Below are 18,624 nucleotides of genomic sequence, written 5' to 3'. Positions count from 1 at the left end.
GTATAGTATCGAAAATGAGTTTCACTTTCTATAAGTCTGCCCTGTTTATAATCATATAAGAGATCAATATTTTATAAATGACTGGTTGGAATGTACTATATCAGAACATTTATTTGTGCTAATTATGTCTGACACTGGGCAACAAGCTATTTTTGCATTCAGCAGATATCTTGACATTGCATATAAGTTACCGGAGAGTTTACTGTAACTGAAGGAATACTCGCATATAGTGTATATTTTGTGCGATACTGTTTCATTCGTAAATGTGCTATTAAATAATTTGATAACACATGTATTCGATAATATTTCAAATACATATAAATAACGCTTACATGATTGACTATATGTCTATAAGCCTTATTCTTTTATGTTTTTTACATAAAGGGGCCTTTTCACAGATTTTTGCATGTTTTGAAGTTTGTCATTAAATGCTTTATATTGATAAATGTGAACATTGGATCTAAAAAGCGCCAGTAAAACATCAAGAATAAAATTAAATAACTGAAAAAAGTAACCCGTAGCAGGGCTCGAACCAGTAACCCCAGGAGTCCTGAAGTAAAAACCAATTAGACCGCTCGGCCATCCTGCCAAGTATATATGAGCGACGTATTTTATAGTCTATATAAGCAATCTTTGTAGTTTCACAAAATTAAACGACAACAACAGAACTCTCCAAATTATTCAATCGTTTCGCGTTGCAACGCTTTATAATTTTCAGGTTTTTAAATCGTCAAAGGATGCATATAATGGCTATATTAGACCATGGTAAATATTCCGTATTACTGTTTCCTCACAAATATCACAACTAAAACAAAAACTTGCGCATCTAACACAACTTTTTTCAATTTCGTCAATTTACCAAAACGTGAAAAGATCCCTTTAACACATCTTACCATTATTGTTGTTAATATTATATACCATGCCACTACTTATGTTTATTGCATGTATGTTTGTATTTCGGGCCGGAGGCCTTACATTACAAATAACACTCATTGAATATGGTGTGGTTTAACAGTCAAATAACACGATGAGCCTAGAAGAAATCTTTAAAAACATTATGCAATTTCTTTTTATACGGCCCTTTAGGTAACTTTTTGTCCAGACACGTCACTTTAATAATAAAATATCATTATTATAATACAACGTGTTTTTATTCTATTCATCGTATAATGCATATATCATCTTCTTGTCTAATTCGTACAAAGTAAGGTATACGAGTGTATGTTATAAATGTGTTGGTACGACAAGATTAGGTCATTTAAGGGTTTACTGTCCAACCAAATATGTGATTTAGAATTATAAAATGTTACCTATGTAAACAAAGCATCCTTTGTTCATATACAAATGTCCTGATAACATGCAGGTCATGCACAGTATGCATAAAGAATATATTTTACTTATGCTCGTATGTGATTTTAGAGTTACTTAAAACAGAAAAACTAAGAAAATGGTAATTTCGCAACATTTTGTGCCACTTTTTGTCGTTATTATTTCATTTGTGGTTTTTTTCAGTTAAAGGGAAATACTTGTTCCTTACTTTGTTACTCGAAACGTATAATTGTTTGTTGTGTGGGTTTTTATATTTCTATACTTATAATGCTGTGCATCTTATAGCTGTCTACACTTTTCGACGTAGCTGTCTCACCTATACTTTTTACGTCGGTTAATATCCAATGAAATGTTGATAAATTTCCCAACTATTTTTCAATAATGACTAAGTGGAGTACGCCTTTGAAAAAGCACACTAAGGTTTGTAAAAGATGTTCACTGCTTTTTAAAATAGCATGACGAACTTTGACGACAAATGACTTTGGCTTTTTACTGAATCATTGTCACTGTACGTTAAAATCTTCTACAAACACTTAATTTGATGAAAGATCATCCGCTCGTAACGAATATAGAGGAAAGCTTACTATGATAGCATGATAGATGCTAATGTACTCTTTAAGAACGTGTTTGCTTTTTATTGCTTGTTAGTAAATTCACTTAAAATAAGGAAAACACTTGTTTTGACATTTTGATTCTTTTACATGGTCGTTGTATTTTACAATTTAAATTGATTAATGTACACGTACATATGATTTATTAGGACGCATGTTTTTATATCAGTTTATTATATGCTGATGCCATCTACAAGAACTTTCAAGTCTGGGACATCTACTGAACGGGACTTTGTACCCTGAACAAAATACTGCATTTAAAAAGAAAAGTAAAAACAATAGCTAAACTATAAACGAGCGTTAATCCATGCTCAGCTAAAATGTCTTGTTGAGAATATAATGAGAGAATATTTGGGCACTTTTTTTCGTTTTTAGTTAATATAAACTCATAAATAAATACAAAGGCTTAATCTGAAGTCTGTTGACCTTGCTAGATTGGTAATTACTTGACTGTATATCCTAAAAGAATCTGTCCGTTTCTAGTAAACGAACTCTCTTACGTAATCAATCTAATTCAATAACGTTTAATAAATATCACAACGACATAATCCATATGTTTCGTAGTTATTCAGATATGAACACATAAAAATAAGACAATGAAAGACAATATATGTTCCTATTTTGGTTTTTATGAGAAATAAGGATCTGATTCCGTTTCCATTATTTAACCGGGAAAAAGGAACGGGACTATTAATTGCAAACAGAAATGTGTTAAAGCGAGTAGTGAGATATAAAAACATACATGTACACATTACGTTCACGAATATCTGTTTTTGATATTCGTAACAAACGTATATTGAGATATTCAAATAGTCCGTTATTAATGGTTTTAACGTGTGCACAGTTATTAAATTGTTTTACTGTGCTGTGGTATGTTTTATCCATTACTCATGGCATGCTAATAGATTGATACAAATTTTCTAAAACAATACTATTTTATGTGCCGTTTAAATAATATACTTACTTATACTATTATGTTTACGTTTAGGTAAAAAAGAGCAACTGAGAAGAAAAAAAAACAAGTGCAACTTCACTAAGGCAAATGCGTCTAACGACTTTAGTATATTAGATTATATTAAGAACTTCCGTTATATACAGCTCATCAAATAACCACTTAAGTCTTATCACTTCGTACCATTGTCGATTTAAAGTAATGGAGTCTTATAAAAATCCATCATTCTGTAAAGTTTGTTGGACACATTTTATCCTCTTGGTTTCATCGGTATATCATAGGCCATAACTAAATTATACATGCAATTATAAATGTTCTCAATGTTTAATACAGTATTCTTAGTGTAAACACTATATCCTATGTAGTCCTCATAGCGATTTGTAAGAACAAAACACGATGATTTGATTTGAAAATGGACGATACATATTTATATTACTGTTAATGGTATTGATTTGATTTTATATAATCCGTTCGTAGATCCATTGTATTGGCCTTAAATACAAATATTTTACTACCAATATAATGATTACCTATAATGGAAGACTTCTTAAATTGCAATCAGAGGTATACTTAATACTTTATGATCTCAATTTCTTATTTTCCTGTTGATAATCTTGATTCGGGAATGTCGAGAAATTATTAGTGCAGTAGTTGAACTGAATAACATTAACTTAGTGTTGATTTACTATGATACGATTGATTTCACCAAACTATAAATGATTAAGAAACTTTTGTTCAGTAAACTTTGTAGGTTTTTTCGGTATGGGAAAAGAGGTATAAGGTACACTGGCACATTAATGCTTTAAATATGACAACTGCTTGTTAATTATCTTAATTTCGCCCGCCATCATCACATCCATCATCAGTTTCCGCATCATCATCATCATCATCATCATCATCATCATCATCATCATCATCATCATCATCATCATCATCATCATCATCATCATCATCATCATCATCATCATCATCATCATCATCATCATCATCATCATCATCATCATCATCATCATCATCATCATCACCATCATCATATCATCATCATCAGCAGCAGCAGCATCATCAGCATCAGCTTCGTCATTATAATCATCATTATAATCATCATTATTAACATCATCATCATCATCATCATTTTCTTCCTATTTATTCATTTGACGTGAATGCAACAAGTTCATAATTGGGCGAGTCTAGTCATCCAAATGATCAGTGCATATAACTGACCACCAAATCCGATTTGCTTTCAAGATCAGGCAAACTGGTCTTGAACAAAATAAATGGTCCACTGACCACAAAAAACACACACAGCGAACAAAACAATTGACTTAATACAAATGATACTTAAAACAAAACACACATTTTCTAATCAATTGTTAAAGGGGCCTTTTCACGTTTTGGTTATTTGACAAAATAAAAAAATGTTCCAGATTCGCAAATTTTCGTTTTAGTTATGATATTTGTGAGGGAACAGTTATACTGAACATTTACCATGTTCTAAAATAGCCATAATATTCCATTTTTGACGATTTAAAAACGTGAAAATTATTAAGCGTTGCAACGCGAAACGATTGAATAATTTGGAGAGTTCTGTTGTTGTCGTTATAATTTGTTAAACTTCGAGGATTGCTTATAAGAAGTATAAAATACGTCCTTCATTGTATGAGCACGGATAGCCGAGTGGTATAAGTGGTAGACTTTTACTCCAGGACTCCAGGGGTCACTGTTTCAATCCCTGTTAAGGGTTGCCTTTTTCCTTCTTTTAATTTTAGTCTTGATTTTTTACTGGAGCTTTTTAAACCCAATGTTTACTTTTATCAATATAGAGCATTTAATGACAAACTTCAAAACATGCCAAAATCTGTTAAAAGGCCCCCTTAATAATTAATTGTTCATCTTACACGTTCTATCGACAGCACATCATTCAATTCACTGTAATAATACATCGTTACGTTCTTCAAAAATCTAAGTTTAGTGAAATCGAAATATGTCTTTCAATGAATGTTTGACATAACAGAACCTTTTTTCCATCTAACATGTATTTGCCACTGTTTTTAAACAGTCTTGTTGTTGGCACTTATTGGTGCAACACCAGATCTGAATTAATGAAGTCCATATTTTAAAGAAACATGAGCCAGAATAAATAAATTTTTCTTAAAACTCTCATTCATACTGGAATAACTTCTATGCTTATCATAAGCAATCATTTTGACACCATTTTTGACATTACAAAATAAAACTGGTCTAAACACAAAGTCATGTAATATCTACAAGACACATATATCGTTCAAAACGTTTTACATGACAATTATATTTATTAGTTCTAGCAATTTAATATGAATATCCATCTCTTTAAAGTCAGTTTTTTTGTCAACTTTTTTTCACAGTGAGTATCCAAAAAATTTATTCTGAAAATAAGCATATGTAAAGAAAAATATCGTTACGTCTCGATGATATATGATAGCCTATATGAAATAATATATGCGAGTATAATTGATATCCCAGTTGAATAAAATCCTTAGTGTATACATCAAATTGTATGTAGGCTTCGTAACGGTTCGTAAGAACGAAATACCATGTCATGATTTGAAATTACACGATCCACACATGTGAAAAATGTGAATGTTTCATTGTGTGGATTCGGGACAATCACTGCATTATTAATTCCTCGGTTTCAGTTGCATGGTTTTCAAACGTGTGGATTAACTCTTATACTACTGATTGAAAAGAACGCACAGTTATAACTAAGTAAGAAAATATAAGCTCCTATATTGGTTTGTGTTCGAAATGAGGATCTCGTTTAATTATTTAAACGGTTGAGTTTCCTGATTCGGCATATCGGGAATATTAGTGCAGTATTTGAATGAATTGACTTTAGTACTCAGTGTTTATAAACTATGATACGACTGATTATTATTGACATAGCTATAACTAGTTTATAAATTTGTGTCCAGTGTAATTAATAGCTTTATTCGGAATGGGCAACGTGTTATAAGCAATGTGTCAATTTAAATTGTACAACACTATTAAGTTATTGCTCGGTAATAATATCTTTATAATTCTTATACATGTTTTGATTTAGATAAACAAATGTTAGTCTTTAGTAAATGAGACAATCCACGTATGCGTGCATATATCTTGACAACGGGTTGGTACACTAGCTCATTAATCCTTGAATGCGCTAACGGCTTGTTAATTGTCTGTTGAATGCATTTCTTTCTTGTGAATAGGGATTCCTCGAAATACAATGCCACTTTTTCAAGCTATCATGACATTATTTTAATTGTTATTTTTTAATGAAATTAAATTATATATTTTTATGACCAACACAAGATATACACGGTATAACAATATGAAGCAATCACACACACTGTGTCACGGGATGTCAGACAGTAAAATATGATGAGTGCGTTTATAGAAGAACATTTTTGCACAAGGCTATCATTTTTTCTCGAATGACGCCGGGCTACCTTGTTTTTTATATCCAGAAAAAAAACTATTGGCAATATGTTAACGGTATTGCGGATACGGAGTATGAAAATATTCCCTGACAATCAAGGAAAATATTTGTCATTGATACTCTCCTTAGTTCGAAGATAACAAATGCATACGTAGCTACACATAGGGCGTAGTTATGCTAAAATGTATCTATTTACGTGTTTGTATAGATTAAGCGTAGAAAATGCACTCACTTTATCCACAAAACTATAATAATAATAAGTGTACGCATTAAACCCCTAGTGTCAAACAAGTTCAATGTAACGTCATATGTTTGTCTTTATTGGATATTATAATTAACTAACAACGACAGTGTTTCGTGAAATAACAAAATTTTACATTTTCAACCACAAGCATTTATAAGGACATCAATTAACACTTCTAATCTTAGTACTTTGCATGTTTAATAAACACTGAAACTGAGCAAGTTTCAGGTTCTTCATGACAGAGTGTGATATTGGTTGACTTCAGTAGATTAGTCATTACACAATTGAGACACTACAAGTATTTGTTTACAACAAATGTTTGTGATATCACATTGTTTTCTATGTTTTCAATAATCTGATCAGTGTTTAAAGTAAACATTGGGGAATGGTCTCGGTAACTAGTACAGTAACTTAATCATATGCTCAGGCTTATCATATACACATTTGTTTTCTAAATTGTCCTTGCCATCATCATACTCATCACCATTATCCGTATCATCATCTTCCGCAATGACTTCTATCATCATATTGATAATTATCATATTTAAAATCTTAATGTCTATATCAGAATACTAATAATAAATATTCTGGAGTATCTTTATCTATCTTCATCACCACATCTAACAATATCATCAAAACCACCACCACCAGCAACATCAACATAGTCACTTCCACCTCTACTGTTATAACCACCACCACAACCACAACTGCCACCACCGCCGCCGCAACCACCACCACCACACATCCACCACCACCACCACCACCATAACCACCACCACCCACCACCACCACCACCCCCCCCCAACACCACCCCAATCACCACCACCACCACCACCGCCACCCCAAACCACCAACAACCCCAAACCAACACAACCACAACCCTACCACCACCACGACCACTACCACAACAACCACAACCATCACCACCACAACCACCACCATCCTCCTCATCTAATAATATAATCTTCGACAGCAACATCATCATCTTCATCATCATGAACTTCGTCATTTTCATCATCATCAACAGCATCAGCATTTTCTTCTTCATCATTAATTTGACACTAGTTAAACGTATTGCTAGTCTATTCTGCCATCTGATCAGTGTTTGGAGAAAATAAGAGGTATATAAGTTGACCTGCTGAAATGAGACTACACAAGTTTCATTAAAAGCAAAATTAGCAAAATGTAAAATTTTGAAGCCAATATATTACTTCTTTTAATATTTCCTTTACTATTACTATTTTGTAACGCCAATATATGTATTACAAAATAAGTTAAGTGTGTTAATTGACGAACCCGCTCCGTGTTTGATTCATCTAAGGATCATACATAAATATAAATATTATGCATTTTTGCCTAAATGTTTCATCTTCCCTACTGTCAGCGGAATTAGATGGCTTATAGATGTGCACTTTTTGTGTAAATATATCCGTCCGTGTGTCAGTTTTTTGTCGCCCGTATCTCAAAAGCTTTTGTTGTTAATGTTGTGGAACTTACGAAATTAGTAATAAACAAGTTGTATTTTAAATGTTCTCTCAACATAATAGTAAACTTTTTTTACCTTTTTTGTAAAAATGTAATTTTTGAAAGTGTTACGCGATAAATGAAAACATTATATCCGCAAGAGTTATGCATATGTTTGCTCATATAAAACACATTAACCTGCTAACCTTGGTAACTGGGTGATATTTTCAACATAAATACTGTTAGTTTTTATACAAAAGTTAAATGTGGATATATGTGTGTCCTATAGACCCAAGTCAATTAAGACAATCAGTGCGTATGTTTTATAATAAAAAGTAATGTTTTCGTTTCGTTTGTCTGAAAAAAGTGGGCTTATAAGTTAAAACTATCACACTTTAATTTATCGTTGTGTTCAAATAAGCAAGAAATTAACACTCATTTATTGATATACCTTTTAATTACAACATATTTCCATGAAATATTTATCTGAACAAAGCAAGAACATTTTATTTCTCGCAATTCTTTCAAGAAGACACTTATATCTTGTTGGTGATTGCTTTGGCAGTGGTTTGTTTTAACTGCGGCGATAGTTGTTGTTGCGGTTGATGAACTGGTGGTGGTGGTGGTGGCAGTTGTGTTGATGTCGGCAAAGTGACGGTGGTGGCGGTTGTTGCGGTTGTAGCGGTTGTTGCGATGGTGGCAGTGGTGGTGGTTTTGGCGATGGCGGAGGTTGTGGCTTTGTTGGCTGTGTGCCTGTGTTTTCAATGGTTTTGGTGGTTGTGGTGGCGGCGGTAGTGTTAGTGGTTTCTATAGTGGCAGTGATGGCAGTGGTTGCGGAGCTTGCGATAGTTCGGTAGTCGCAACAATGTGTGTGGTGTCAGTGGTTTTGGTGGCGTAGGTGGCGGATGTGATGGCTGTGTTTTTAGTGGTGGCAGTGGTGGCGATGTCAGCAGAGGTCATTGAAGTGTTCAATGGGGGGGGGAATTAGTGGTTTTGATGGTGGCAGTTGTTGATGTGATAACGGTGGCAACAATGGTATCGTTATTGCGTGGGTGTCAGTGATGTCGGTGGTTGCGGTAGTTTCGCTTGTTCTTTTGTGACGTGGTCGACAGTGGTTTTGGTGATGGTTGTGGTGGCGGTTGTGGTGGTGGTGGTGGTGGCGGTGGTGGCTGTGGTGGTGATAATGGAGGTGATTGCTGTATGGCGAAGGTGTCATTGATTTTTGTGCGTGCGGTGGTGATAGCGGCGTCCATGGTGGTGCAGTTGGTTCGCTAGTTGCAGTGCTTTCGGTTAAAGCGCTGGAGTCAGTAGTTTTGGTGGTGGCGAAGGTGTCAGTGATGTCGGTGGTGGCGGAAGTTAATGTGGTAGCGCCGTTGGCGTGGGTGTCAGTGGTTTCGATGGTAACGTTAGTTGCGTGATTGTCTTTTTTGTCAGTGATTTTGGTTGTAGCGGTGATAGAGGTGGTGGCTGTGCTGGCGGTAGAGTCGATGGTGTAGTTGGTGGTGGTGGATTAGGCGATGATGGCTGTTTGTGGTTCTTGTGGTGGTGTTGGTTTTGTCATTGGTTTCGGTGGTGGCGATGGTGGCGGTTGTGTCATTGGTTTCCGGCGGTGTCCTTGGTAACGGTGATTGCGGTATAGTCAATGGTATCTGTGGTAGCGTTTGTGGCGTGAGTGTAAGTGGTTTTGGTGGTGGCGGTGGTGGCGTGGATATTAATGGTTTCGTTGATTACTGTGATGGCGGTGGTTGCGGTGGTAACGGTCGAGGCGATGGTGGCGGTGATGGTGGTGGTAGTGGTGATTAAGATGATTTATGTGTGTTGCGTTGGTGTCAGTGTTTTTGGTGGTGTTGGTGTTTTTAGGTGGTGACGGTAGCGTAGATGGTGGCGACGGTGGAGATGATGGGTGTGATTGCATTGCGATGGTAGCCGTTGTGGCGTTGGTTGCTTAGATGACAGTGGAGGGAATGGAGGAGGTGATGATTGTGAATGCGATGGTAGCTTTGTAAGCAGTGGTGGCGATTCTTGCATTTTTGGCGATGTGTTCGATGTTTTTGGTAGTGGTGGTGGTGGCGGTGTTGATTTTGGTATCAGTGCTTCCAAAACTGGCTATAATTGCGATTGTGACAGTGGTTTCGATGGTGGCGGCGATTTCGGACTTGGCGGTTTAGGCGGTGGTAGTGGTGGTGTCATTATGGTTGCAGTGATGACACTGTTGTAAATTGTTTCGATTGGTCATTAGTGGTGGTTTCGGTGATGGCAGTGATGGCGATCATGGTGGCTGTGATGGCAGTGATAGCTGCGTTGGCGGTGCTTGCGATTGAACCGGTGGTGGCGGTGATGGCGATTTCGTTGGTGTCAGTTGTTTCGGTGGTGTCGGTGATCGCGGTTGATTCATGCCTTCTGTGGTTCCTGTTGTTTATGTGATGGCGTTGATGTCAGTGGTTTTGGTGGTGGTGGTGCTGGTGATGGTTGCTGTGATTTCATTGGTGTCAGTGGTTTCGGTGGTGGCATGGGTGATTGTGGTTTCGTTGGTTGCGGTGATTGTGGTGTCATTTGTTGCGGTGATGTTGGTGGTTTGGATGTTGGCGGTGATTGTTGTGGTTGCGATTGTTTCGGTGTTGTCGATGGTGCGATGGTATCGCTTGAGGCGGTGTTGTCAGTGGTTTCGGTGATGGTGCTGATTTCAGTAGTTTTGGTGTTTTCGGTGGTTTCTATGATGGCGACGGTGTTAGTAGTTTTGGTGGTTTTGGTGGCGATGGTTGTGTCAGTGTAATCAGTGTCGGCGGTTGTCTTGGTGGTATTTGCGGTGGTTTCGAAGGTGTCGAAGGTTTCGAAGGTTGCGGTAATGGCGGTTGTGGTGGTGGTTTTATTGGCGCTAGTGTTTGCTATAGACTTGACTCGCAACAATCAATAATTTTAAGTGAGTTCATTTGTCGGTTGTACTTTCAAAAAACTTGTGAACTTTGGTGTTTTTTTTATCCACACCGATAACCTTTGAATTATGTTAACCTGTGTGTAAATTGAATGTTTAATCATATGACTTTGTGTGCTGTTACAACTTACATAACCGATACCACGAACATCACCGCAACGGCGATGGTGTCAGTGGTGTCGGTTGTGTCAGTGATGTTGATGGGGCCGGTGGTGGCGGTGGTGGCGATGGTTATGATGGCGCTGGTGCCGGTTGTGGCGTTGGTTTGGGTTGTTTTGATGCTGGCGATGTTAGATGTTAATGGCGGTGGTTGCGATGGTAGCTTCGATGGCGGTGGTGGCGGTGGAAGCGCGGGTTGTGCTTAATGTGGTGGTTACGTTGTTCACCGGACGGCGGTGGTGGCGTTGTTTGTGTTAGTGGAAGTGATGGTGGTTGCGACTATGGCGGAGGTGGTGGTGGTGGCGGCGGTGGTTGCTATGATAGTTATGGTGGTTCTGGTATTCACGGCTTTGATGGCGGATTTTTGAGAATGTACATAATTTATTATTTTCTGAAAACACAAGAACAAAACAATGAAAACCAATGAATATGGGAACGTGTTGATGCATTTTGTAACAGACAGGGTATTTCAAGACAATATATACTTTTTTTAACAAATAGATACTGCCGAATAAAAGGACTTTAAGAATATAAGTTACATTTTCCATCATACCCGTGGAAATATAATGACTTCAAAATATACAAAATGATTTTGTCAATTCAATTCAGAAATACTAAGTAATATTTACACATGAATTCAATACAATGAGATGACATTTTTTTCCGTCTTAATTCAAATTTATTTTGTAATTTAATGAAGTTCGCAAACAAGATAAAAATAGTGAGAGATATATATTGGTATGTTGAGTACATATTGCCAATGTATGACTAGAATAACATATTTAGAGTCCATGGCTGTTTAGGTTTGCTGTTTCAAACCAATCGAAAAACGTTCAACAGCATCCAGTTTAATATACATAAAGGGAATATGATACAATGTACACATTTAGATTGATAAAATCATTCGCGCTTTTAATACACATATCTCATCGTAATAGATAGATATAAGATTTCAGTGTTTCTTTTTTCAAAAAGTCGGAAGCAGCAATCTCTACCTCTCAATTAGCAGAGGCTCGCTGGAGATCACTCTACCGGCTTACCACTAGACAATTCCATTCAATTGTTTTGCGTTTTTCATCTGTTTTTTATGTTATCATTACACTTGTGAACTTGGGTGGTATTTTAATCCACACCGGGAACCTGTGAATTATGTTTACCTTTGCGTAAATTTAATGTTTAAGCATCTGACGTTGTTTGTTGTTACTTCAAACTTACCGCACTGAAAGTTGCATAAGCCACATGTTTTAAAATACATGTAATTGACGTCAAGCTTTCCTTGTTCAAATGTATCTACAACAACAACATAACCTTTATTAAGCTCACATCACAAATATTAGTCTGTGGTCTGTTTGATTGGATTGAAGAACTGTGTCTGTTGTTGTTTCTTTCTTTTTATGCTTTCCCAATGGACTGTTCAGTTTTCTGCGTTTCTGGTACGAATTATTGGCACTGTGAACTATTCTGACCGTTACATGTGGGTTTTGAATATAGAAATCTACTTGACTTTCCTTTATATGTTAACCAATTATAAGCTTATTTAAAACACGGTTTTCGTCGATTGCTTTAGTAAACTTCGTTTTTCGTTAAGGTATTTATAAGGCAACAAACTCGAATCCAAAGAAGACGGTTGTTACGGTAATGCTTGACAGAAAACATATGTTAGATGTTTTCAGAGTTCAAGTTCGTGTAAGGCATCACTGCCAATATTTTTCAATCGGCAAAAATGTTATTAACATAATGTCTTTGTACATTTACAAGTTATGTATGGTTCAGATAACCATTCCTAAGAAAATAGATCGACGTTATTCGACGACAAAACTTGTTGTTCGATATCGGTTCGAAAACGTTGTGATTGCCCCGACAATCTTGATTGTATTGCGCAATGGTCTGAATCATTGTATTTAGTAACGAAATTATACGATTTAGGGCTCAATATTTAACACGATAGCAATTAATGATGAAAGCAGTTTGAGGTAAGAATTAAACTGCAGGACTTTGATACAGTCCAAGAGACTTATGCTTTCAATACAAGTACAATATATATCATCAGCGCGTGATGTCACGACATAACAAACACGTCATGAATCCAAGAAATAACATCAACTAACAATTTAAAATTCATGGGGCTTTGTGAGAATGGTTACATATCACGGATTAAATATAATTTTAAGAAGGACTTATTTACTAATAACTTAATACTTTTAATATGTGTTTTGTTTTATATAAAATAAAACAGATACCAGTCTTTATCAGAATAGCATTCCACTTAAGCATTTATTTTTTATGACCATAGGTTGGTAAACCGGAACATTAATGCTTTGAATGTATTAACTGCTGGTGAATGCATTTATTTCTTCTGAATATTGCAATAAATACAATGCCTATATTTCAAGCTATCATTCTCACAATCTTAAGTGTGAGAAATAGGCTCCAGTTGTGTTGTACTACACAGAGAGACAGCGAAAAAAAAAAGCAAACACCTAAATTATAACTAGCATACTTATTGTAAACATAAATTTGCGATGACTAAACTTGTTTTCGCTATATGTTCGAAAATGTTCTGGTGGACTTTACATTTATGATTGTTTACAAATTTGAAACTTTGTTTCTAAAAGAAACGATTGAGAGGTCAATGCTATAGTTGAATGCGATTAATCGTAAACGCAGTTTTAGTGCCAAAGGAAACTGCATGACATCGACACAGTCCACCAGACTATTGCCTTCAATGCGTGTACAATAGATATATCAACAGCGCGTGATGTCACGCCATCGAAAACACGCCATGAATCCAACACATAACGTCACATGGGGTTATGTGAGAATGTTTCATTTCACGGAATCAACCTTTACTTTTAATAGGATTTAATTGAGGTATATTTATGAATCAAAAAACACTTCAGCACTAACATCGGTGAACTGACACGTTTACGTAAATACTGGTCGAAATACTGTGAGAAATGTATGTGCGAATGCGGGACTTGTTCAAATTAATTAAAACATTATCGTATTCGTGTATTCGAAGGATTCGTTACAGATTTAGGGTAAAGTAAAAACATGTCATTTGCTTATTCGGCTTGAATTATGCATAATGATATATGTCCTTTTCCCGTATTCAGTGCCTACACACAGGGTATAACGGAATACATGCATTAAGTAGAAAGGTACTGGAATTAATAATTATCGTTCAAAACGACATTGAGTATCAAAGTTATAGTGAACAATCTATTCATGTTATATATAACGGTATATGTTTTAATTATATTGTTTAAAATATAACATTTCGTTGAAACTTTTTTCAATACAGTATGGAACCGGTTTATTTTTTTATCAGCCGCTCAAAGTGACGGGATATACAATTGAGTAGAAATATGTTGGAATATACATTGTATAGCCTATCTTCACGTATATTTATTATGTATTATTACGAAACTTGTTCACTGTTGGTGTTCTTTTAATCAAAAACGGGAACCTACGAAACATGTTTTCCTGTATAACTTGAATGTCTAATCACTTGACGTATTTTGCTGCTACTTTAGGAATCTGAGTCACAACTATTCACGGTGTTCGTTATATTCCTCATTGGGTAAATTTGAAATATGTTGACATATGTTACTTGAATGGTTTATCAAATGGCACTGGTTTATATTTTTCAGGCACCTGTCAACCAACCAATTACGCAACATTTCCCGGGCGGCGTTCCGGGGCTTGGCAAAACTACGCGTTCTGTGAGTTTCAATAGACAAATGATTTTCGTGCAATAAATGCCGTCCGGCTGTCCATATATACATGACTTAGTCTGTGATCTGCTTGATATACTTTAATAACTGTATATCTTGTTGTTTCGTTGTCTTTTGATTGTACAATGTTTTTGGCAAATAATGTGAAGAATGCTGTTCAATGAAACTGTGAAATATTCTTGTCAGTTGCTTAATTTTGTTTTTGAATATAGACACCTGCTTGCTTTTTCCATATAGTACATAAGCAGACGAATGTTAAAAAAATCTATGATTATTTAACATGTTTATATATTTGTTAGAGCATTTAATAGCGGTATAGTTATCGTCCGTTGCTTAAGTTTACGTTTCGTTTTTTATAAAGGAATTTATACAACAACAGACTCGAATCCATAGACGACGGTGTATTTGAAGGAATGCCGGATCTAGAAGAACTGTAAGAAATTTTCATATTACGAATGTGCAATTATGATTTATAATTTTCTATTTTGTTCATGCATTGCTTCCGGTCGTTTCAAGTACAAGTATTTTTGACTACTTATACTTACCTATCATTTTATGCGTCGCTTGATCATGAGTTAAAATACTTTTTAATGTTAGCATACTTATGTTTAGTCGAAAATGTATTTGGCAAGATTTCCCGTGTTTTGTCAATACCAAGACACCTATTAATGATACAGCCACATAACATTTAAAGTTAACAGTTGATCTTATTGAAATACGTCATGCGCACTTTGTCAATGATCTACTTTCTCTTCTTTTTAAAACACAAATATCATATTATATTTGTCCGTTTTTCGAGATTTAAATACGATAGACACTATCACTATTCAATGACAAATAAATTGCATTCGGTGTATAGGTGTTAGACTTTTGTTACAAAGTTTTTTTAAGTGGAAAAGCAACGAGGGAAACGATCACAACCGACATAACACATTCTATATTTTAGCAAAAGCTTTATTATTGCACTTGTTAAACGTACAGAGAAACACATATATTTATTGATCACTAAATTCTATATACATAAAGAGATTCTTCAAAACGACAAAAAAATAATGCTTCATTTAACAGGTTGGCAAGTGGGATGCCACGCAAGATATCATCTGCGTGTCACTTATGTTTATTAATAGTTTCGATAGTCAATTTTAATAAATGATTAAATATAAATATTCGATTACTATAATATACGATTTCGAATTAAGTGGCAACAAGAAAATACTAAATTTCATGGAGCTTATTTATTCTATTATAACTGTGGTAACATTTTACTGATTATTGTTACTTACTATCAAACCAGTGGCTTAAGCTTATCTGGCGATTTCTAAAACTCCAGGGAATGTTTTCTTCTGACGATAGCGCGTGTATGTGTTTCTGTAAACACAGTATTTACAGCAAAGACGAATCTGTAATCACTTAATTTTGAATAGGTAGTAGATAGGATGTCCGCCTAGCGACCGGGAGGCCAACGTTTCGATCGCTATTGGGGGGGGGGGCAGTTTGTTTAAGCCAAATAATAGTATTATAATGATTGCGTACAATAGTGATTCCATCCTTTAAATGTTCCATAAAATAAACAGCAACACCACCGCTAGATCTACGTGCATTTTGGTGTAGATTTTTCCTATACAAAGTGCAAGATATTAAATCAATAAGAGAAATAACGTTTCACTTGTTATTCCAAGTTTCGTACATTAAACAGATATCTTGAGAAGAAATTAAACAAACAAAATTAACATTACTTTTTTACAATCTGTTAAACAATTAACGTTCCAAGACAAGATAGAAAACCCACTGTCACCGTTCGCTTACGCGCGCGGCGGTACCCCATCTTTTTAGAGGGTGTCGTAAGCAAGGTACGCATGCTTCCCTTTCCGCCTCGCGTCTTTCATCTTGGGAACCAGCTTCCGCCTCTTGTGGATAACATTCTGTGGAAACATCTCGAACATCCTAAACAGTGTTGCATTCCTTCCAATGCTTTCGCGCCATTTCCCTGTCTTTGAAGAACGAAAACTTCGCCCGGCAGTCGATGCGCCAGGAGAACGATGCACACGTTCGAACCTGATGGAATCCATCAACTCACGTGCTATTTAGAAATCGTCCTCGAAATATTGACGAAGCTTACGCTCCGTCACTTCCGGCGTCTCGTTCCCTGAAGCGTTGTCTTCCGGAACACTGGTGAACATAAGATTGTTCCTCATGCTCTGCGACTGGAGGTACGAAATATCATCGCGCATGGCTTCTCGCGCCTTCTCGAGCTCGTCGATTCGTGACGCCATCTGCGCTGCCAGAATGTCCGTCCCGTCCACCTTGTCTTCAACCCGCTTCACTCGATCGGCCCCCTTCTTCACCCGATAGTCTTATGCCACCCACAACTTGTTCATGTCCGTCTCCTTGCCCCTAATCCTCTTCTCAATTACTTAAACAAGTCTTAGTTTCTTCTCTACGGATTCAAGTCGGTTACCTGTAGTTTTCATTATCTCCATAAGGTCCCTGTTCTTAGGTTCGGAATTGCCACCATCCGCCATTTTTGTGACACTATTTTAGCATCCACTGGCACAAACACAGTATCACGCAGTTGATCTCCGAACAACACCGACTTTGTTCTATTGAGCAAATCGTTTACTGAAGTAATTTCTGTACTCGAACTCCCGGACGGGCCTCGTTGTTTATGCACTATTCTCTTGTTGCTATTGTTTTGGCCATTGTCACTACTATTCGTATGTTATCTCTTTTAATTGTTTGAATTATTCTACGAACACCATGGAATCCAAGTAAAATAATATTGAGCACGTTTAATTCTTTTTACTAACACTTATTAATATGCATTTAATCCAGTAAATAAAATATTTTCCTCTCTCCACTTAAAAGCGCGACCATGTGCGCCTTATCACATGACGTAGCTTAAACTTCTTGAATGACAAATAACGTTCGATGTTCCTTATTTAACGGCGAAAACAAACTAACTAAGTATTGTAACAAGATTGATTGTCAAAGTTATCGGGTACAGTTAAATACATGTTCAATGTTTAATCCTTTTGGAAATGTCAGTTCCTTATTCGGGGTGAATCAAGAACTAATTACTTGTTTTCGTTTTCGGCCGCAAACATAATATTGAAGCAGTTATATTTAAGATCATTTACTTCGGTATTTATTCCATTAATTAAGTTATTACTAGTTTTATGGTACATTATGTTACATGGAAAAGCACTGTTATAATAAGGAAATGCTTTTACTTATTCTATTTGAACCAGTTACTTATTTCTTATTTCAAGAGAAAATGAATTGCAATTAAATCCGATGTGTTTGATAACATATACGTGGCCATTAAACCCATTTATCGTTTGAATAATCTTCTTCTATCCTAATGTGCGCCTTTTTTTTAGTGGCCAAACGTCCCAAAGAAGGGTTTCCCTGGACTAGGGACCTACACGTTCTTGTAGAGTAAATGCACATCTACCATACTGATACTGCGATGCGCCCCTAAACTGTTTACATGCACATAACAATTTATACAATATACGATATACATGCGCAAAATATTTGTAATCGGTGTGTCGATCTAAGACTCTCGTTACAAAAAAATCAATAAGGAAATCGAACGAAATCGAAAGAGAGAAATACATTATTAAACTTACATGGCCACACATTTATGGATCAACACATTATATATATGATGTGGTTTGGTTTTTGGATGGGTGGATTTTGATGGATGGATGGATGGACCTGATCATGGATAGTTGGATGG

At 35.9% G+C, this 18,624-nt stretch overlaps 1 protein-coding gene across 1 annotated transcript; it reads right to left on the bottom strand.

The window, feature by feature from the left end:
• Positions 1-10,445: 10,445 nt before the first annotated feature.
• LOC127861740 (mucin-2-like) lies at positions 10,446-17,404 on the bottom strand. The gene is made up of 5 exons (XM_052400422.1): positions 17,341-17,404; positions 17,002-17,235; positions 12,361-12,364; positions 11,129-11,267; positions 10,446-10,946 (listed from the first exon to the last, which is right to left on the bottom strand). Exons 1-5 carry the CDS (start codon positions 17,402-17,404, stop codon positions 10,446-10,448), a joined length of 942 nt encoding a protein of 313 aa, XP_052256382.1.
• Between the last annotated feature and the right edge of the window lie 1,220 nt (positions 17,405-18,624).

Source organism: Dreissena polymorpha, chromosome 16 (genome assembly GCF_020536995.1).
Source record: "Dreissena polymorpha isolate Duluth1 chromosome 16, UMN_Dpol_1.0, whole genome shotgun sequence".
Lineage (NCBI taxonomy): Eukaryota > Metazoa > Mollusca > Bivalvia > Myida > Dreissenidae > Dreissena > Dreissena polymorpha.
Note: the sequence above shows the minus strand (reverse complement) of the source record. Positions and strands in the feature narration are given on the sequence as shown.

Coding starts and splice junctions, on each gene's coding strand:
- LOC127861740 (XM_052400422.1), bottom strand. CDS start 17,404: ATGGCGGATGGTGGCAATTCCGAACCTAAGAACAGGGACCTTATGGAG. Junction 17,236..17,340: donor GGAGATAATGAAAACTACAG/GTAACCGACTTG, acceptor GGGTGGCATAAG/ACTATCGGGTGAAGAAGGGG. Junction 10,947..11,128: donor CCGTTGCGGTGATGTTCGTG/GTATCGGTTATG, acceptor TTGCGAGTCAAG/TCTATAGCAAACACTAGCGC.